The following is a 23689-nucleotide window of genomic DNA, read 5'->3' as shown; positions in this document are numbered from 1 at the left end:
AAAAATCTCGCAATGCAAATAATAGTGTTGACGATGCGATTGTGCTATAGCCAACTACATTTTAAAAGTTTGTGCTTTAGAAACAGCATCCCCATTCGTCAATTGCGTTACAGTGAATTTGTGCTAATAAAGTATGCATTTTGGCAGAATGACCTGTACCTGAATATGCAACCCTAGTATGGTAGTGCAGTGTGTTTTATGTGGCAGAGACATTTCACACACATGGAACCACATTGTAAACCTCTCTGGTGGTCGTAATTTTTGTGTCCTTGCAATACTTAGAAACAAAGTCTCCTGTATTTAGGCATATTTTTGGTATTTTTATAATCTACTTCTCTATACCACTAGCTTTGTGTCAATCCTAATGCCTCTAGCATGAATTACCTATTAAAAGATTATGTACAGCATGGGCGGCACAGTGGCACATGGGTGGCATGGTGGCACAGTGGTTAGCACTGCAGCCTCACAGCGCCAGAGACCCGGGTTCAATTCCCGCATCAGGCGACTGTCTGTGTGGAGTTTGCACATTCTCCCCGTGTCTGTGTGGGTTTCTTCCGGGTGCTCCGGTTTCATCCCACAGTCCAAACAAAAATGTGCAGGTTAGATGAATTGGCCATGTTAAATTGCCTGTAGTGTTAGGTGCAGGGGTAAATAAAGGAGAATGGGGGTGGGTCGGTGTGGACTTGTTGGGCTGAAGGGCCTGTTTTCACTTACTGTAAGTAATCTAAGCTCGAGTAAATCTTGTGGTTGAATATCCCATTGATATTCATTATCCCAGCTGGTACAAAAATTTAGCCTGTGCCTTCAGATTTACATCCCTGCAAGTTTCATAGTTTGGAGAGAGCAAGCATAATTATTTTAAAACATTCTGATTATTAGCTTATGCAATGTAATGAAAAGTGTCTTTAACCTAAAACAAAAACAAAAAACCTAAACATTACAAATTATACAACCAAAATATTTTTACAAATAAATTATTCTGTTTGTGCCATGAGTCAGAAATTAATAATAAATTGCATTTGTTTGCAGGTAATATCTGAAGGCAGCACTGGGTGACGTTATACATTCTCTACAAAGTCACTTTGTCAAAATATATTTTCTTATCAATTATAAACAATATTCCTTTATTGGGAATTACTTTGTATTAAAGTTAAAGTCCTATTTATTAGATATGGGATGTAGGAGGTCCCTGCCTGATGCTATCAGGATACAAAGGATTAACTACAAACTTGGAGACTTGCCAAAGTGGTCAATTTGAAGAAAGGCTTTTAAAAGTCATTTGTAGTTTTAATGAACAGTAGTGGTGGTTAGACTAAAGACAGTTTCAATCTTATCAGACTAGCTACAGTTCTAATAAGTCACTAACTAATTTTTGTGTGCAATTAGCCATGCTTCTGTTCTGGGAAGGAACACATATTTTGGCTGTCCTTTTGAGGATCAATATGATGCCATTATTTATGTTTTAATTGTTGATGTGCTTAGGAACAGGAATACCTTTGTAACGATTTGTAATGAGGTCAACCAGGTGGACTTCATCTGGAGAATGGTTAGGTAAACCCTGGATTCAGTGAACTGTTCAGGTCTTTTCACAGGCTCAATGTGGATGCCCATTCAAAGTGGCTGGGCGTGCATAGAGTTCATTTGTCAAACACTGGGATGACAGTAGTTAAACTGAGAGCACCTTTTACAATATGTGGACTCCTGGAAGTGTTGGTCACAGATTAGATTAGATTTGATTCCTGACAGTATGGAAACAGGCTAATAGTCTATTGTTTACCAGGAGGGAATTTGAGTATTTCCTAAAGTGGAATGATATTCATCTAATAAGGACAGCTCCATACTATCCATCCAATGGTCTGGCAGAAAGAGCAGTCCAGACTTTGAAGGCAGGTTTAAAGAAATACACTACAGCTTCACTCAATACCAAGCTGTCCTGATTCCTGTCTGATTATTGGACCACCCCTCATCCAACTACAGGGATAGCTTCAGCAGAGTTGCTAATGGGGAGAAGACTCTGCACCAGGTTAAATCCAATCTTCCCGGACTTTGCAGGGGAGTGTGAAACACCAGCAGGGATGCCAAAACCAAACAAGTGAGAGAGAGAAACAGTTTACTTAAGAGGATGAAGTTTGTTGTAGGAACTACAATAATGGCCCTGCATGAATAAGAGGCATCGTCGATGCCAAGTCAAGTCCAGTGACATATAAAGTTTAGGCAGGTGCTTCAGTCCTGCAAAAGCACATGTACCACATGAGAGCTGCAAACTCTCAGACAGTACAGGAGCAAAACATGCCCGGCTCCTCAACTGCCTTTCCGACTGTTCTGGAACCTGTGGGTTCTCCCTCTCCATCAAGCATTGAAAAGACCTCAAACTTTGAGATGGACACGGCAGATATCACCGCCTCAATGCGTTTGCCGCCTGGATAGAAGAATGAATTTCTTCCAATTACTCTGAGTGCAATAGCTGAGCTACTGTGTGCTACGTGCCGTCCATGTCTGAGCCAATTGGAGGAACTTGACCCAATGCTAAAACACTCCAGGAGGAGCTATAAAAAGTAGAACCAGCCTTTGTGCTCTGACTCAGAAGGGGAGAGGTATAATGATTGTAACGAGGTCAGTCAGCTGGACCTCAGAATATGAGTTCCCTGATTGGATCAAATTAACAACCCTAATCAGGGAGCCCTGACTGACAGATATAAACAGGAATGTCACTCAGCATTGCCCTTTGTTGAGGAGGGCACTGCTTGTCACTAACCACTTGTATGTTTCCTTTCTTCCTTGTGGTGGAATATGAATAAAGTTTTATGCACTCATTGTTCATTTGCTGTATCCAAAACCTGCGTGCACACAACATGAATGCTGGGGAAAAATAAGCACTACTGCTGTTAGGCGGTAGTGTGGGGCTTATATAAAAAATAAGTATAACCAGGGGATTAGGATCCTCTCAGTTGAGAAAAAGGAAAAAAAAGGAATAGAAGAAGATAAACAAAAAATATACAGGGGATTTTGAATCTGTTCAGTTCAGGAGACTGACTCCGAGCTGGCTGGTCACACCCAGTATACTGTGAGGGGGAAGAGAGTTTCCTTGATTTTAGAAAAAAAACAGGAGTGTCAAAGGTTCTGTTCCCTCTGAGAGCTGGCTCTGAGGAAGCTGAATTAGTGTCAAGGACTGTCCACGTGTAAATAAAGGGTGACTTGGTGATGGCTTCTGTGGAGTTATTTCAATCTTGATCCCTTATTCTTTTTGTATCAGAAGCTTTTATCAAATGCATTATTTCCTATGGTGTAGCAGTATATGAGTAAAGACCCATCTATGTGTTCTTCATTATTACATTTGTGTGTTTTTCTATTTTGTTGACACTCGTCTACTCACTATTGCCTTCTTCTAAAACTTTCATGTACAATCCTGCACACAACTCCCCTTCCCTTTGTTATATTCAAATTAAGATGCATTACATCACCTCTTACTCTAAATCATTCCTACCTAAGATGTCAAAACCTGCTGATTTCCCTCAATTTTTCTTCCCCTGCTGGATATACATCCTCTGCACTTTCTGTTTTTAAAGTTACATTTGGGGTCTTACTGCTTATATCTGGGATGGAGTGAGAGTGCATTGCTCCCTTTTGAAACCCTGCCTGAAAGTTGACCCAATGAAGCCAGTGACACAAATAGCCTTCTCCGAGCTATTCATTTCCAGTTTCCTTGTTCTATTTGGGGTTGAAGTAGAAATGCTCATAGTTACTCATTTTGGCCAAAAGCATCTGAAGATATGCGTAAACTTCCCACTTAAATTATTATGGGACATTGTTTCTGATTAAACCATTGGCAACTCATTGCACTTCATTGTGAGAACATTTTCAGTTGCATTGCATAATATGAATGGTGGAATTCATGTCAAATAAGGTCACTTAACAATCTGGCATACCTTTTAGTGAAATATTTATTGAAGTTAAATGCACTGTTCATGCTCAAGCATGTTGTTTTCTTCAATACATTTTAAGCGCCAAAGATGGAGAGATTCATAAATGTACCACTTCAGATAGCATCAGACCTTCACCTAATGCAACTTCACTCCAAAAAAAAAATGTGGAATTTAGTATTTGCTGCTAGAGCAGTTGTTACCCAGGAAACATGATCATGTTATAGAGGAACTGCAATGTTTAGCTTGCTGTCTAATCTCAAATGTTGAAGGAGGCTCAGAGATTCAGTAAACCACCTGGCACCCTCTGTGGAAATTTAGGGCACTTGGAGAGGATTTTCTCTGTGTGTCACTTATATTCATGATTTACTTCTGACGCACAGGCATTCATAATTTTGATATAACCAAGGAAATTTTCTGGAGTTGCAGTATTGGTGACTCTTGAGCTGGTAAAAGTGTTCATGTGATAATACTGATTTCAGAAGGTGCTTGACATGTTTGTGTTGGACAGGTCTAAGTTTGGAGGACACACATTTCTGATATAAATTGTCAATGGCTTTTTCCCCATCATTGCTAATTAGATCTATTTGTTCCTCCTGTGTGTGGGGGAGACTCCGATGGTTACAACTGTGAAAATGTTCGCAATTTCTCACTAGATCAATGAATCGTTTAATGCCATATCCAAATACAGCTAACCTGTTTCTTTAGGAAGGTTGTTGAAGTGGTTGTCCAAGTCAATAAAGCATCTTGCTTGATGAATGAGATTGACTAATCTTGAGGTGGACTGAGACATCATGTAAAACTGGGTTTAAAACAATTGAAATCAGAATATGTGAACAGTATTGAATGTAATCCCAAGTTTGAATTCAACCCTGCTTTTTCCCTTAGTAGGTGCTGTGCACACTTTATGCTCTAATGCATTATTGCTAGCATTGTGGAGTGCAACAGACAGTGATTAGAGTCTGTGTGGCTGAGAGATACTTTGATTTTGCCTCTATTACTTGTTACCCACTCTGTAATCCTGTACACTGGGAGAATTTAAAGACTTAGATACTTGTAAAGGCACCATTTAATGCTACTGCCACAGACAGAAATGAAGAGAAGTATTAATAGTTGGCATAATATTGTAAATCAATGGATTTGGGAATGGAGTTAATAGAGAGACAGGATGGAATGTGAAGGAGCAAACTGTGAATTCTGCAGCTGAGCTACCTCCTCCTTGGAATTGTAGGCTGCTGAAAGGATCTTCTTAGCAGCAAAGAAATATAACACACAGGGGATATAATAGGATGTCCCATAAATGGATCTAATTGAATAACAAATGAGTCTAAAAGGTATCATTAAATAATTTTATCTATTGCAATCTAATTTGCGAGTTCTTTTTGGACTGCACTCCAAATCCCTTGTCAGTAAACTGTTAAAGACTCAATCCTTGTAATTATGAGAGGATAAATGTTTAATATGTTTGTAAGAATTTCTTTTTTCTTCTCTATTTTAGCGTGGATATAGGTCAATGATTTGCTTATTGATTGTATTAGGGATCTGTATTAGGAACTAAATTACGCAAAGGCTAAATTGGGTAGCCCCTAAAATGGACAATGGAATTGTGATGTGCAGTTAGTCAATGCCCTACAATACAACATAGGCAACTTCCTGCTTTTGAGCTGCCTGCTATCACCAACTGTACAATTCATTGACTGTGTGCACCAGCACAGATTCCAAAGTTTTATTGAGCAAAATACTACGGATGCTGGAATCTGTACTGAAAACAAAAAATGCTGGAAATCACAGCAGGTCAGGCAGCATCCATGGAGAGAGAGCAAGCTAACGTTTTGAGTCTAAGGTAAAGTCATCTAAACTCAAAATGTTAGCTTTCTCTTTCCAAAAATGTTAACTTGTTTGCACCAATTAATGTCCAACCACAAGGGATGAACTCAGATTTCTCCAGTTTCCTCATTTCCCCTTCCCCCACCTTGTCTCAGTCCCAACCCTCGAACTCAGCACCACCTTCCTAACCTATAATCTTCTTCCTGACCTCTCCACCCCCACCCCCACTCCGGCCTATCACCCTCACCTTATCACCCTCACCTTAACCTCCTTCCACCTATCACATTTCCAACGCCCCTCCCCCAAGTCCCTCCTCCCTACCTTTTATCTTAGCCTGCTTGGCACATTTTCCTCATTCCTGAAGAAGGGCTCATGCCCGAAACGTTGATTCTCCTGCTCCTTGGATGCTGCCTGAACTGCTGCACTTTTCCAGCAACACATTTTCTGCACCAATTAAAGTCAGTTCTCACATTTTAACGGGAGTTGCATTGTGACAGAGGCAAGTGCTGGCATTCATGCAGGAAGTGAATGGACCTGGGAGATAATGAAGAATAGCACAACATGGGAGATTGTGGGTTCCAGTGTTCTCCAACACAGCAGTAAGGCCTTGGTGGAGGCAGTGTGAAAAAGGAGAGGTGAACCCTATCCTCAAGGACTAGAAGGTACAGCAGGCATATGCTTCAAATGATATTGGACCAGAGAACCATATAGCCCAGCGCCAGGATTCAAACCCAAGAACCTGGATGCACTTCTGTAAGAAGTTCAATGACCTTACTGAAGAGTTGAATGTCTGTGTGTGATATCAACTGTACCCAGCCAGTCTGCACATGTTAAGTGCACAACAGTGTCTAATATTAGATATGATTCTGTAATTGGATAATATTTGCTGGATAATGCTGGATATATAAGGAATTACACTGACATCCACACTGTGTGGTACTGAAAGCTCTCTCTCTATATATAGACAGGAGGAGCATTTGCATGCATTGCACCTGTTCATTCACAAAATAGGTGATAGCCATTTGCTGGTTCACTTCCCAGGCAATGTCCTGACCAATTAAAGTCAACCTACTTGGTTTAAAATTTAAAGGAGGCTTGGCAGTCAACAGCATTCATAGGTGTATTCATCATGGCAATGCCTCTATTAATCAGAGTTCATTTTTCACCCAAGTAGCACATTCCTCTCATGTGATATTGGCTTTGCCCTTGAATTGGTATTCTTGTGAATTGTCCTAATGAGCACAAGATGAAAAGTTTCGATTAAATTTTATTTTCACAGACACTCGAATTCTATACTACCAAACAAGTATCTAAAATACACATGGTTCAACTCATCCTCACAGACTTAGGTTCACACCTCACAGCTTTTACCTGATGCCAGCCATTCAACTATCTTAACCACTTCAAGAAACAGATTTTATAACTGCGCTAGCAGCGAAGGACTTAGCACAGCATTCTGATGCTGAATTCTCCATGACAAAGTTAATAGGCATGTAAAACCAAATGCTTGGTTCCTTGGGAAGCCTACCAGAATATTCAGCATTAACATGGCACAGAGCTGGTAGCATACACTTTCCTGAGTGAAAATGGTGCTCAACTTGGTGGTGAACTGTTGACCATCTACAGTTTTATCCATTTATAGTCAGCAGCATTCCACTAGCCATGTTGCAGCTTAAAGCACTGCAGGGGAGCACCAGAACAGACAAATAGCACACAGAAGATAAACATTAAGAATATGCACGTGGGTGATTAGCTGACTTTTGTCTGTAATATAGTTTGGTTTGATTTATACATTTGGTTTTAGATGATTATATTACATTGGCTTTTTACATTGTAACCAAATGGATGCTGTGATGGTTGGTGATAGAGGAAAGGTAAGGTCTGAGACTCTTGGTGAATTTAAATTAAATTTGTGGTTTCCAGTGTCACTATCAGATGAATTCTTTGCAGAGAACTTGGACTGAAAGATGCTATCTATGGTGCCTCATCCCTGCCTCTTCTTCCTCAGACCTCTGTTCTTTAGCAGCTCAGCATACAGCTGGTGGTAGGAGCTATCCCATAATGATCAAGATGATGTGCAATATGCAACAGACCACCAGGGGCACCTCCACAGCAATTCAGAGGATAAATGTATTGTTTACTCCAGTGATGTTTCAATGACGTATTAAAAGCCACATTGCTGTTAATGTGTGTATACTACTCAAGTGTACATAGGTTACCCATATAGTCAGCCATGTGGTCAGCCGTTGTCAACCAATAGTCACCTTTCATTTCCCGTGGTAATAGAAATGTAGGTGACACTGTGTCATAGAGGAAACACTTCGAAGGAAAGGAATATCAACACTCAACAGTGTGAAAATCAACTGAGGGTATTGGAAAATGAAAAGAGTTGCACAGGACAAACAGACATCAGGAAAAAGATGACCATGGGCTGTCTTCAGGCACAGCACATATGATGCTTATAATGATAACAATGAAAATATGACTGAGTACTGAAGCCACCAATTAACTGAACTAATGTCTCACAGAATAGATACCAACTCACGTAGGCAGGAAATTGACATTTTTGAGATGTAACGTCTGAGTGAAAGAGCATTCGTTCTTTGACAGAAGTTCCCATCTGCACCAATTTGTCTTTATTTGTGCTGACACCATCCTGAGGCATTTTCTTGGCTGTTTTCAGTGATGGTTTGCCATTGTCATATGGCAAAAGGTACAGGGCTACAATGATACCAGACAAAAACCTCATGCTAAAGACCTGACTCGCTGTCCTATTTTAATTTCAAGTTTTTATCAGCCTTTTATCCTTGGATATTTCTGCATCCTTGCATTATTAGACTTTCCTAGTGTGACCACATTATAGCTTTGATATTTTGTCATTTTTTTGAAGAGAGGTTTTGAACTATAGGTGATCAGTTGTCTGGTCCAAGCCACTAAAGTAAACAGCTTGTGAGGCCTTGTTTTTTTAAAAAATATAGAATAATAGAAGTAGAATGAATGGGTGGAGTCAGGTTCCCACAGAACCAAGGTTTTAGTTGATCTTTCAGTTGTTGTTGAGCATTTGAAGTTGGCTGTAGAAGCTGTCCCCTTCTTTCTCTACCAGAAGTTTCTCCTTGTTACACCTAAAAGCTTGCATTCTCTCTCTGCTAGGTGAAAGTGAGAACTGCAGATGCTGGAGGTTACAATGGAGAATGTGGTGCTGGAAAAGCACAGCAGGTCAGGCAGCATCCAAGGAGCAGGAAAATCGACGTTACGGGCAAAAGCCTATCATCAGGAATGAGGTTTGGAGCCTTGGGTGTAGAAAGATAAATGAGAGGAGAGTGGGGCTGGGGACAAGGTAGCTGAGAGTGCAATGGGGAATGGAGGTGGGGGTAATGGTGATAAGTCGGAGAGGAGGGTGGAGCGGATAGTTGAGAAGGAAGATGGACAGGTAGGACAGGTCATGAGGATGGTGCTGAGCTGGAAGGTTGGAACTGGGATAAGGTGGGGGAGAGGGGAAATGAGGGAACTGCTGAAATCCACATTGATACCAAACGGTTGAAGGGTCCCAAAGCAGATGATGAGGTATTCTTCCTCCAAGTGTGTGGTAAGGAGGAGGCGATGGAGGAGGCCCAGGACCTGTATGTCCTCAGTGGAGTGGGACGGAGAGTTGAAGTGTTCGGCCACAGAGTGGTGGGGTTTGTTGGTGTAGGTGTCCTGGAGATGTTCTCTGAAGCTCTCTGCAAGAGGTGTCCTGTCTCACCATTGTAGGGGAGACCACATCAGGAGCAATGGATACAGTAAATGATGTGTGGAAGTGCAGGGGAAACTTTGATCAATGTGGAATGCTCCTATGGGATCTGGGATGGAGATGAGGGGGGAGGTGTGGGCGCAGGTTTTGCAATTCCTGTGATGACAGGGAAAGGTGCCGGGAGGAGAGGGTGGGTTGTTGCGGGGCATGGACCTGACGAGGTAGTCACGGGGGGAGTAGTTATGGAATGCGGATTGGGGTGGGAGGGAAATATATCTCTGGTGGTGAGTCCGTTTGGAGGTGGTCTCTCTCTCAGTTGCCAGGAACATGTGTGAGACACTCTATTTTACTGAATTTACCTTTGCCAAGGGTATTTGAGATGTTACTATGTTGGAATAGCTGTTGTTTGCTATTTAAACAATTTATTATTCTGTTAAGCTTTCCAATGGAGTTAAAGTTACGTCAGTTCTTTTTTTTTGTTATATTTTAACTGGAGACAAGAATAAAGTGTATTTTACTTAAAGCTGAGTGATGTCACCAATTGAATTGTATCTCAAACATACCGCCTCACACTTGCCTTTAAATCAGATAAAAGTTAAGGTCTAGGCTAGCTCCTTGATATATCTGCAGAGATTTAGGTCTGGTCCATAACTCTAGGAATTTTGTATGATTGCTCATTGGGGAAGAAAAGCTACCCCTTCTATCCAGCCCCTCCCAAAAGCTTTCTGGAACTTCACATTCCCAAGTAACACATGTCTAATTAATGTCAGGATCCTCTGGGATTATACCAAAAGCATGATAAATTAAAAATTCAATTTTGGGTTCAAGTGTTTATCAGTTCATCTCAAAGCAATTAAAGGCACAAAATCCAGCCTACATCACAAGATGAACTTTTTTGTTTCATGTTCTTCTCCTACCCCTTACCAGCTCTCACTATTGTAACATCAGTTATTGACCAGTAAGGCCAGACTCCTAAAGAAGTCACTCATACCACTAATAGGACTGACTAGCATTAGAGTGCTTGAGAAAATATCAAAAATGCGTACATGGAGTCCATTTACTAAAAAATCATAATGGAGGTGTATAATTGAAAACTTTTTTTTTCTTCGAACACCTTATTGTTTGGATGAGGTAAAGTGTGAAATGTACTTCTTTGGAACTGAAATATATTATAATTAAGAAGAGAGGAAAGAATAGATTCTTCTTTGATAGTATGTCCACACAGCTAGGGTTACATCAGATACATTAGTACTTGTCCAATGCTATCTACATTTCATGAGATTTCTTGTTAAGTGCATCTTTTAGGCTGATTCATACAACAGTCATGGACAATCAGCTGCACTTGAAGGACAATAATTGTTTCTGAAAGTATTTGTACTTAATGTGAAACTGGGCTCCTGTACTGGTAAGTCAGTATAAACTCTTAAACTCACTGGCGGTTGAATAATCAACACTAGGATGTCAAAGGAATCTTGGGTTTAATGGGTTTGTAAATCCTTTAGTAGCAGCTCTATTCCTTTAATCACGAATGTTTTTAAAAAGCCCCTTGTGCAGAAAATGCTTTTCTCATGCTATTGGAGTTATTATCAAATGTTTCCTCATGCAGATGCGTCTGTATAAAGTATCACTGTCTGGGCTAATGGCACTTTCCATTCATTTGTTTTACTCTGGTTATTGGAAGACGGCAGCAAATGATCACTTTGAATTTGTAGTCTCATGCAATATGCACACTGAGGCAAATTGTTTCAGTTGGAAATGGGTGTTGTCATTATACAAGTGACTTTTTGACTGTGTTACTGTTGAAATTAGAGTTGACCATTCATTCAGTTTAGATTGGCAATCCAAATATGTCTGTTCTGTACAGAGAGTAGCAAATGATGTTCCTCTGTTTTTTTAAAAAAAAGTTATTTAATATTATTTTCCATATGGTCTGGCAGGGGTGATTGTAATTAAAATAACATAGCTAATTTAACAAAGCTACCACCAAATTAGAGAGAAAGGACACTAAAATCAACGTTGCAGACTTATTTATGACCAGCATCTTTTTTGCTCTTCAATTTTGGCCCCTCAGATGTTCAGTTTTCTGCTAGTTCATTAGTCAGGCTGCTCCATTTGAGTTTATTGATGTTTGTCAGGAAGTTCACCTTGGCCCTTGGCAAAACACTCAAACCTATTCAAGCTTTTATTTGCCTGAGATCAAAGGAAATTAGGTTGAAAGTGATGGTTATGTAATCAATGTGCATATATATGTATATATAAAAGGAACAAGTAAACAGTGTGTTAGAATTTTGTGATATGTGAGATGGAATAAAACTGACTAGAAATGCCTGGACTCTAACCAGCCTAGAATTACTGGTGTTTAACAATTAATTCTTAAGATTTTCACAAAATTTTTAAAAGTAAATTTCAGATCTCACACAAGGATTCCACTCCTGTCCAACCTTGTACAGTAACAAACAGGACATCCTGGATGTAATTAAAGATGACTCCAGGCCACTGAATTCCAGTTCAGGTAAAGACCACTGAATTTGAAATGTCAGGGCAGCAAGGACATTTGATATAATGTCCCAATGAATTGATGTTTGTGATAACTGAATTGATACAGAAAATGTTAAGCCCACACATTCCTGTGTTAAATTAAAAGCAATCCTGTTAATTAAAACCTGATATCCAATCCAGCAATGAGGGAATGCTATACTTCTGGAGGTGCAATATTTTCAACTGGATGTTACACTGAGACCTCCCTCGCAGATGGACTTGAAAGGTCCTACTGCCATTTTGAAGTGGTTAAGGGGATTTCTCAGTATTTATCCCTCAACCAAAACCTCCAAAAACAGATGATCTGGTTATGATTTGATTAGCGTTTTTGTTGGGGTTTATCATAAAAAATGACTGCCATATTTCCTGTGTTAAAACAGTGAGTATATTTCAAAAGTAATTAAATGATTCTGTATCACCCTCGAGACGCTGGTGTCCTGAAAAGCATATAAATGCAAATTACAAACTGTATAAACGCAAGTTCTTTTTTTTGTATCCGTAATATTGACCAAAGTCCAAAATAGTTCAAACTATATTCTTTAGGAAACCTTCAATTACAACCCAAAGTATGAAAGAATTGATGGTTTTTTTTCGCAGAGTCCTACTAATGGAAACTAGCGCATTTAATTTGAGGAATTGACTGTAAATAAAAGCTTGAAAAGGTTTGAGTGTTTTGCCAAGGGCCAAGGTGAACTTCCTGACAAACATCAATAAACTCGAATGGAGCAGCCTGACTAATGAACTAGCAGAAAACTGAACATCTGAGGGGCACAAATTGAAGGGCAAAAAAAAGTGCTGGTCATAAATAAGTCTGCAATGTTGATTTTAGTGTCCTTTCTCTCCAATTTGGTGGTGGCTTTATTAAATTAGCTACATGATATCTAATTGTAATGGAGGGGAACATAAACAGTGAAAAGTGACAAATAATTCTGGACCATACTGAACCAAGATTGTGTGGAATTATTTGCAAACAATATTTGATACTGATGTTTCTGATTTGAATTTGTAGGCAGCTATATTTTGTGTTATATTTTGCAGGCATCATGCTTTATGTTAAATCAGAACTGAGAATGTAATAATTCCAATGAGTGTTCTTGATGTATCATTATTTGAAACTCTGGTTCTAAAATGGATAATATGATGTAGAATTTAACGTGGATTTGTGTTTCTATATCATTTGTGTTAAGTGGAGAGACATAGTTTAGTTTTGATTTAGATTGCCCTCAAAGTGTTTATAAGTCAGTGTGAAGAAATCTGTAGAAACCAGTAACAGTCTTGCCAAATGAACAAGGCACTTTAAGGTGGAACCATGGTGCCCAATCTCTGATGTTGAAGTTTCTGTGAGGTTATTGTTGAGGGGAAAATGGTTGATTTTTGTTTTTGAATATTCGTAATTAGATCATTTCAAATAGGTCTTATATAATATGAAATAATCCTATTTTTAACTTTTATGTGTGATTCTTTACTCTTGTTAAAAGGACATTGGCAAACTCTTGTGAAAGTATTTTGTACCTGACCACCATGGTGTACAAATGGCAAAAGTAAGACTTATGGCCTATCAAGCAAGGTCTCACTTGGAGTTTGGCTTGTCCAGTATCACCATCAGCTGAGATAAACATTTCCTTCAGTTTAATTTTAATGTTCAGAGTTTAGTATGCCAGGCTGGAAAGATGCATTTACAGTATGGAACAATTATTCAGCCTGATGGTCATGTTGGAGTCTATGTTCTATGGTGGCACTTTTTCCTAGCAGCTACTTATCATTCTTCTGAGATCCATCACTTCCACAGTTCTTTGTATGTACTCTGTGATATTGTGATGTGTACCAAATAGCTGGTGGACTGCAGCAACTCAAGAAGGAGCTCCTCACCAACCTCTCGAGCAACCAGGAATGGGAAATAAATGCTGGCTAGTCAGCGATGCCCACATTCCATGAATAAATTATTTTTTAAAAAATTTAAAAAGTCAATAAAATAAATGACCTTTATTTTGCAGTTTGTATATGCACGGTTCTAGAGGAAATTTTGCTTATTAAAGTGCAACTTTAGATCACACCATCTTAAGCCATTATGCCACTTTTACCTCAACTTAAGAAAGTTTTAGTTGTATGTCAACATGAAAGAAGCAGATTTAATTAGCATCAATTAGTCTCATCGATTGTAGTCATCCAGTAATCAGAAGGTCAGAACTAGCATTGCTAAATTTAAAATGAAAGTCCCTTCGCTACCTTCTAAAGGCTTGGAACATACCCAACTGGCACAGTATCTCCAATCCGACACTGGCTATGTTTGTATGGTCGGGTTGGAAGGGCTGTGTTGCGCTATGACCCTAGCCCCATGGAAATGTGTTGATGTTGCCGAGACTGATCTGATGGGACATTATGCCAATTTTTAATGCTGTTTGGACCTGTATTTTCCAAGCTAACAAGACTAGTTCAAAAGGTGTGTTTTGCAAGCAGGAGTTTACTACAAGGTCCAAACAGAAATACAGGAGCTGAGTGCAAATAGGCAACCTAACTGGTACCACATCTGGATTTCAGCTGCAAATTTGGTAAGGCCAATTTCACCCTCAAATCAATTTAAATTAATTTAACAATTCCAATAATGAAAATGAAAAAGAAGGTACAGTCAATCAAAAGCTCTCCACTCCAATGCACTACATCCAAAGTCACTAGTCTGTCACTTTGCCACTGTTTGCTGCAATAGCTTGCTGTAATTGCAAACTCAAGCAGTCAACGTTCATTGTTAAATTGAGGAACTGACCTGTCCTGGAAAAACATCCTGGGTGTTTCTGTGTTTCTGTCAGCTGAATTGAAGAGTGTTCATTGAAGTGTGGAGTGTCTAGCTTTAAAAAAAATTTAGAATCGAAAAATTGTTATGGAACAGAAGGAGACCATCCAACCCATCATGTCACTCCAGCTCATTAAAGAAGCTTCATTACATAGCACCAATCTCTCACTATGTCTACAGACCATTGCACATTAAATCACTGTCCTCTTGAAAGCCTCGATTATACCTGCCTCCAACACAGGCAGTGCATTCCATACCCTATCTACTTGCTGAGCGAAAATGTTTTCCCTCACATCACCCTTGCTTTTTTTCACACATCACTTTTTAAATCTATATCCTCTTGTTCTTGTTCCTTTTCTGAGCAAGATCCACTCTGTCCCCAACCACTCTGCCCCATCCACTAATTTTTAAAACCTCTATCAGGTCTCCTCTTAATCTTCTCTCCCAGGAGAACAATCCCAGCATTTTCAATCTTTCCTTGGAATAAAAGATTCTGAACTCTGGAACCATTGTTATAAATCACTTTTGCACTTCTTCCAAAGTATTCACATACTTAACATAACAGTGGCACCCATAACTGTAGACAATAATCCAGCTGGTATCGTTAAAAGTGTCTTCAATTGGAGTTGCTTGAATTCCACACAAATACCCTTCTCTGACCTATGCACTCACTTGTACTTGATGGAGAGAATTGTCAGCAGCCTAAGTTTGATATCCTTAAATCCTGTATCTTCATGTGTCTAACTCTGCTCTGACATTAAATCTTCTCTTCAATGTAATTCAACTGTTGTTTTCTTGACTGCAGCAATATTGATAAAAGTAGAGATGATGTTATCATAATTCTGATTTACACAAGGAAAAGTAAATCAAATTGATCATGTGCATCTATTGAATACAGCAGGTATGGTCAGGGCAAATTGTTAGCTCTGGATTAAATGCTAAATGGTGAACTTGTAGCATTGGGATGATGGTCTTCTATGTGATATTTCACTGAAGATGATAAACAATTGACTTTACTTCCACTGAAATAGTGGTTAAAAGGGTGTACTGAGAATGCTTTGAGCAACCCTCTAAACCCCAGCAGTAATTTCCAAGCTGTAGTCTCAAAGTGAAAAAGCTAAAGACTGCCTGCTGACTGTAGTTTGATTTCTTCCTTACAGCTCTGTTTACTGAGGTCCCTCATGATGTCTCAGCCAGAGCTGGGCAGGATGTGGAGATGGCCTGTGCTTTTAGGGGCAGTGGTTCACCATCCTACTCACTGGAGATTCAGTGGTGGTATATCCGAAACTCCAAGGACTGGACCGACAAACAAGCATGGAGCTCCCACCAGGTACTCTCCCTCTGTCTCTCGCTCTCTCTGTCTCTGTCTCTCTGTCTCTCTGTCTCTCTGTCTCTCTCTGTCTCTCTGTCTCCGTCTCGCTGTCTCTGTCTTTCCCTCTCCTTGTATTCAACTTCTTTATTTAAAAATATAAGCATAGCATCAGTTTCCCTGACTACAAATAACTTTGACATAGTCAACTATCCCAAGGCACATCCCAAGAGAAATGTGATCAAATATTCATTGACTCCTGAGACACAGCTGGGACAGATAGTCTATAGATTGGTCAAAGAGGTAGATTTTAGTGGAGTGGTCTCAAAGTGGGAGAGGGAGCTGGAAAGCCGAAGAAGATGGCTCAGTGGTTAGCACTGCTGCCACACAGCACCAGGCACTAGGTTCGATTCCAGCCTCAGGTGACTGCCTGTGTGGAGTTTGCACATTCTCCCCATGTCTGTGTGGCTTTCCTTCCACAGTCCAAAGATGTGCAGATTACTTGAATTTGCCATGGTGTTCAGAGAAGTTCAGGTTGGGTGGATTAGCCATGGAAAACGTGGGGTTACAGGGATCGGGTAATGGAATGGGTCTAGGTGGGATGCTCTTCAAAGGGTCAATGTGGATTCAAATTGTCTGCTTCCACACTTTAGGGATTCTGTGATCCCTTGTAGGGGAGGAATTCCAAAGCTCAGTGGCTCAGTTTTTGAAGACATGGTTACCGCTGTAAAATGATATAAAGTATTTCTTCTTTTTTATATATTCAGAAACTAAATTTGCCTTTTAGATGAGATAACCTAGACACCAGTAATTCTTAAACTACATTTGTTTTTGGATTTTACCCCATCTGTCTCACAACAGAGGCAGTTGTGTTCAAAGCACTTTACTGCCATCCAGTGGCCAAGCCAAGAACTGAACTAACATCCCTCTAATGAACAGCCGTTCCTGAAAAGCGATGGGGAAGGTGGTGGAGAGGGGAGGATAATCAAGCCAATTGACATCCGGGAGATCCCATGATATTCCTGCAGCACAGGAATTAAGTTCTGAGTGGATAGACCTTCCTCACCCTCTGCTGGTTCAAACGCTTATATGGTGAACTATATGGTAATATGCCACTTCACCCATTGTCATGATTAACTCCATTTCCAGCAGGCAAGAACACTGGCAGCCTTCCCATCAGGTAGAACACTGGATTAACGTGCCTGTCAGGTAGGGGGAGGATGATTTATACATGTGGGTTCCATTCAAACCCAAAGGAGTATTGTGTGCATGAGGATCGTCACCGTTCTAGTCAACTTAGAACAATCATGTTAGGTAAGCAATATGCAGCTTATTGCATTACTGCAATTATATACAGATTGCATGATTATGACCTACATTATTGCAGAGAATGTCAGGAGCTTCAAGCCTCTGCTCTGTCTCAGTAGCGCCTTCTCTACTCTGCTCAAATTCCCTGTGACAGTGGGGGATGCTTATCGCACTCAATTAAGTATTAACCCTTTCAAGCTCGTATGCAACATCTCTCACCCCCAAGTGAGAGATGCTTTTACGGTCATACATTTGCTTAAATATTTAGAATGCAATGCTACCATCTCCTCCCAGTCTTTGATCTTACAATTCAGACGATCTGTAGATTTGCAATTCTTCCAAAACATGTTGACACTTGAAAGAATGGCAGTTTTTTTCATAGAAGGTTGGACAGTCTGCAGGTCAATCTACAGTCTTTTCGTCATCTTTGTTTCCAATTTTGCTATTTGGTTCATCCAATATAGTTTGTGGATGACTCAGCCTTAATAGTGATGGGATGAGGTTCCTGCTGTTCTTTCACAGGCCCCTTTGACAGTAAAAGCAATGTTCAATCCCCATTAATTTGTATCTCCTTGGATGATCATACCCTTTCTATTCAAATTGCTGATCCTCAACTTTTGCCCTGCTCCTAGCTGGCAGATTAATCTCATATTAACACTTACTGTAATGTGCGTCTGGCTGTATGTGATAGGATTACTCTTTTGTTTTCACTCATGGGGCATGGGCACTGTTGACTGTGTTTGTTACTCTTCCCATTTGGCTTTAAAAAGGTGGTGATGAGCTGCCTTCTTGAACCGTTGCAGTCCACGCACTGTCTGCAGACCGACAATATTGTTAGGGAGGAAATTCCAGAATATTGACTTAGCAACACTGAAGCAACGGTGACATACTTCCAACTCAGGGTGCTGAGTGGCTTGGAACTTGCTGTTCCTATGTATCTGCAACCCTTGTTTGCCCTTCTAGATGGAAGTGGTTGTGCATTTGGAGATGCTACCCAAGGAACCTTGGAGAATTCCTGTATGAATGTTGCAGATGGTACACACTGTTGCTACTGAAGATCAGTGGTGGAGGGAGTGGATACTTGATGAGAAGGTGCTGCTTGTTAGAACTGTTGATGATATCTTCCATCACTTTACTGATGATTAAGAGTAGCCAGATGGGACAGTAATTGACTGGATTGGATTTGTCATGATTTTTGTGTACAGGACATACCTGGGCAATTTTCGACATTACTGGGGAGATGCCAGTGTTATAACTGTACTGGAACAGCTTGGCTGGGGATTAGCAAGTTCTGGAGCACAAGCCTTCAGTATTGTTGCTAGAATGTTGTCAGGGCCTGTCAACCAATATATCCAGGACCTCCAACTGTTCCTTATGGAGTCAACTGAATTGGCTGAAGACTGGCATTTGTGATGCTGGAGACCACTGGAGAAGTCCAAGATAGATCCACTTGGTACTTCTGCATGAAGATTGCTGTAAATGCTTCCTTTTGCACTGCTGTGTTGGGCTCCTCCACCAATGAAGATGGGAATATTTGTGGATCCACCTCCTCCTCCTCTCCAGTGAGCTTCTTAATTGTCCACCACCATCATGACTGAATAAGGCAGGATTGCAGAGCTTAGATCTGATCTATTGATTATGGGATTGCTTTACTTTGTCTATCACTTGCTGCTTATGCTATTTGTCATGCAAGTAGTCCTGTTTGGCGGCTTCACCAGGTTTATAACGTATCACAAAGGCATAAGTCTTGCACCAATTTCCTAGATAGGGTTAGGGGCTGAGACTTCAGCTGACTGCCCATCAGTAGCTCTGCTCGTTCTGTACTGTGTTGGATTATGCTGGACCTGTAATTCAGCAGTGCAGTGTATAACTAAGAATTCATCTTCAAGAGTGACTCAGTCATTCTACCCCTACCTTTGACCTTACAACAAAAAGTAGACTGTGTGCGGTGAGCTTCTGACATGCTCAAATACAGAATTGACTGTGAAGTGATTAAAATATTCACTTCTGAATTATGCTCTGTGGTCCAAAATGTAAATGTTTTAAATAAGCACATATTCTCTGATTGTACAGTTTAACTGTTTCCCCATGGATCAGCATATCATTCATGTGCTGTATGACTCCACAAGTAAAATCTTTCATACCCTTTGTGAACATTTCTCTGGAGCAGAAGCAATCCTAAATGATAATCTGTTGAAGCAAATAGAGTTATAAATGCTATAAGCACCCTTGATTGCTCATCCCATGGTACTTGCCAGAAACAAATATTTACAAAGTTTTGTGAAAACTATACCCTCAGATAGTTTACCTAGATTCTGGTCTTCAATGGACATAGCGTGAATTTCTCTCCTTGCTACCTTGTTGAATTGCTTAAGGCCAACACAAATACAAATAATACCATTAAGGCTTGAGAATGTTACCTACATGTGAAGACCACTCTGTTTTGTGTCAAAGACCCCATTTGTGCCATCTCTCTGTTGTCAGTTTGTTTTAGAGAGGGATATGATTGTCCTTTAGGTGTTTAAACTTCTTTCAGCTTAAGGCTGTATTTAGTTTCTTGATGTTCCTAATACTTCGAATGAATTGAGATTGTCTTTTCAAAAGGAACTTTTTAGTATTTGTTGTTTAATCCCCTCAACAATTTGAATGAGATTGAAGGTCAATAAAGCACTTCTGTTCAGGAGTGGAAATTCTCAGTTGTAAAGTGTATGACGGCTTTATAAACATTTGATGCTCTCTATGTAACACTTATTTAACTTTAACTGCAATGCCACCTGGACTATATAGCTAAATTTCTTTTAGCAGTAAACAATGTTTTATCAACCAAGGCTCAGTGTATAATATTGGGACCTTAGTCCAGTGTCTCACTTAAAATGTGCGAGATACCCACTCATATAAATTTCTTCTTGCTAAAACCTTTGGTGTGCACAATTGATTTTAAAAAAAAGATTGATTTTATTTTCTACCGGAGACTTTTCTGTCTTATTCATCACTTTGTGTTAGTTTTTGTTAGGCCCTTTTGCTTTTCTTTAGTGGTGACTGGCTTTAGCACGCTTTCTGAAGGTGATTTATTTTCTTACAGCAAAAAGTCGCATTTTTAAAAAACTGAGGAGTGTTTGTGCCTGTGAGATTTTATTGTTCCACAATTTGGGCAAGGATTTTTGGTATCTGTCCTGCCCCTGCAATTGCTTATCTCAATGTCTTTTGTGGCTTTCTACCTTAAGAAATTAATAGATTCCATACATTTCCTGTGTCAAGTTTTGTCTCCATCTCTTGAGATTCATCTGTTCTGCTCCTAGATTTCTTCATCATCACTCTATACTAACCTGTAGAGATTGTTAATCTAGAAATCACTTGCATTCTGTTTTTAAACCTCAGCCTTTCATGAACTTTATTAGTTCTGAGTAAAAGTAAGTTGTCAAAGGTTTTCAATGCGTTTTTATGTTTGTCTAATGTTTCACTTATCCCTTGATGAGCAATAACATCATCTGCTATACTTCAAATTATATACAAAAATGTATTTATTTGTTCAGCTTCTGTCTTACTATTCAGTTTGAAAGATATTCTATGCCTCAAGAATTGTTTTATCCAGGGTGTGTTATTTTGTGCTCTGTGTGGCCCATTTCTAAAACTAAATCTGCTTGGCATCACATTTCTGATCCCATTGTTTCTTAATGTGACTCGGTATGAGTTTCTCTCATGGGCCTCTTAGGATTCTTTTTCAGCTCTGCTCATGGTGATAATGCCTAATCAGAGCTCCAATTTAAATGACCACTCTCCTTCTGAATTATTTTATCATTAAGGATTTCCCTTTTATATAGGGGATTTCTGTTTTTAATGTGTGAAATCCTTGATGTCCATTTGGCTCACAACCTCATTTTGGGCTTGGGACCATTTCTGCAACCACTGACCCATGATGCAGCCTGTACTTCTGCCTCAGAGTTGGAAGTTTCTTCTGTTCTAGGGTGTACTTTCAGCCCTAAAATGCTGCCTGTGTCATTCCCTTATGTATTCTTCCATGTCAACTGTTGCCATGAGGTTTGCGGGGCATCAGCAATCAGTAGTATTGCCTCATCTTGAAGTCTTTTGAGCCATCGGACTGATTTTCCCTGTGTTTGTTTTGAAGTCTAATTTATCTTAGTTGGCACCATTTAGAAATGGTGCTGGTCACTGCTGCCATTAAGTTTGTGATAGCCCTGACCACTAGCATCATAACTGGATTCCTTGTACGACAACTATCTACATTCTTGTTTATGTGGATTATTTCAAGCTTTGAAGTGATATAGCATGGAGAAAGATAGCCCCCTATCTGTGCCAACTAAGAGAGTGTGGTTGAGTAAACAATATGATGGCCATTGCATTACTGGGACTATTTACACAGTACATGAAAGCACTTGCGGACACTGTTAAGAGTACCTAGCCCTCAGTGCTATATTTTCTAATGGAATTTTCAAACTGATTATTCAGATTATGATAATATATAAATAGAAAGATAAAACTGTACAGAACCATTGAGAACAAGCAGGGCTTACCAGTTAAACTTTTCCAAAGAACTGGCATAGGCAAATGGACAAAATGGTTACCTTCTGTGCGAGATAATTCTATGATTCCAAGAACAATGTGTTTTCATTTTTTAGAATCAAATGAGTAACAGGGTGAGTAAGTGAGTAAATTTAACAGGAGGGTTTGTAAGATGTTAAGTTGATATCTTCTTCAAAGAAGGGTTACACCTGAAATGTCAACTTCTCCACCTCCTGATGCCACCTGGATTGCTATGTTCTTTCAGCCTCCTGACAATGTCAGCCAACTAGTTTCAGGATTAGAAAATAACTCAAGTTCATCTTTCTTGGAAGAATTATGGAAAGTATTTGTGCTTCAGGGATTAAGAGAGGGTCCATGAAAGTAGTGATTGAATGAGCAGATTTGAGAAGACATTGCATGTTTTCTAACATTATTTGAACCAACTGGGTATATGAAAATCAAGTATTGACTAAAGTAAGAGATCCAACCAGATTGGAATAAGTTCAGTAAGAAGCCTGGAACTAACTAGAACAAAGAATGTGTAGCTCTATCATATTTCCATTGATTCCATTGTCTTTTGTTTTCTCAATCAATCCAACCTAGAAACTTAAATGAAGGGTAGGGTTTAATTTTTCTCTATTAAAAACAGCCCAAATTTCTATATTTCATCATAATTGGCGATTTTTCATTTTGTAAAGCAGCAATGTCTTTCCAACTTGCTGTGTAAAAGTAAATGACTTATGATTGATGCAGTTGTCCTACATAATATTCATTAGTTCCATGCAAATGGCAAATAATTCCACCCCATGTTGAATACACTCCACTAATGCGACCATAGCAACTACCAATTACCCTAACCGTAGGTCAACGCTATGACTTAATTTCATCATGCAGTTTTCACTGACTGCCCAACTATCCATTTTGAAATGATACTAACATTTTGAAAGCAGTCAAACAAAATTAAAATGTGGAGTAGAGTTAGAGTAAGTGAGCGTTTTCAAGTGGAACATGCAAAATACTTAACGTTCAAACATGTTTAGCCAACTGCCTCACAATTATATTGCCTAAAGAAGAATTTCTGTTGGGATTGTGAATACAATTATACAATTACAAACTCACAAGCCTTTATGTGTGATCATTGTAGTTTGAAGCTGCCCCCTTCCTCACAGTATATTGGATAAATGGAATAATCCTTGGAGAAAAAGACAGTGGGTATGGGAGTGGGTGTACTGGTGAATTCTGGGACAATTAGGTACATCTCCAAAGGAATTGGATCGAAACCTGTCAAGAAAAGCTATCAAGGATTAATAAATCTGTTTGATTCACATATAATTTAGGAAGTCAGGATTGAGTTAGGGGGTGGGGGGAGTTGTTATTGAGATACATGCTCTGTAAATGTAGCTGGAATGACATGCCAAATTATTCTTTGCATCATGAGGTTGTCTACCTGTGAAAGGTTTTACTTCAGCTGTATCACTTTGTGGACTTGATGACATCACCATAAAAGTTCTCATGAAGAATCCATCACTGATTAGATTAGATTAACTACAATATGGAAACAGGCTCTTCAGCCCAACAAGTCCACACCAACCCTCCGCAGAGTAACCCATCCAGACCCATTTCCCTCTGACCAATGCACCCAACATTATGGGCAATTTACCATGGCCAATTCATCTAACCTGCACATCTTTGTGATTGTGGGAGGAAAGCAGAGCACCCAGAGGAAACCCACCCAGACACGTGGAGAA

At 39.6% G+C, this 23689-nt stretch overlaps 1 protein-coding gene across 1 annotated transcript in view; it reads left to right on the top strand.

Annotated features, from left to right (window-relative positions):
* vstm2la (V-set and transmembrane domain containing 2 like a) overlaps positions 1 to 23689 on the top strand; it is an 80387-nt gene that overhangs the window by 28103 nt on the left and 28595 nt on the right. Inside the window, exon 2 of the mRNA XM_043710186.2 lies at positions 15964 to 16133. Within this exon, the coding sequence (XP_043566121.2) occupies positions 15964 to 16133 (170 nt within the window). The remainder of the gene's footprint in view (positions 1 to 15963; positions 16134 to 23689) is intronic.

This window comes from Chiloscyllium plagiosum, unplaced genomic scaffold (assembly GCF_037043375.1).
Source record: "Chiloscyllium plagiosum isolate Xiang-an unplaced genomic scaffold, Cpla_swu_hap1 HiC_scaffold_15, whole genome shotgun sequence".
Taxonomy (NCBI): domain Eukaryota; kingdom Metazoa; phylum Chordata; class Chondrichthyes; order Orectolobiformes; family Hemiscylliidae; genus Chiloscyllium; species Chiloscyllium plagiosum.
This window is presented reverse-complemented; position numbering and strand designations above follow the sequence as displayed.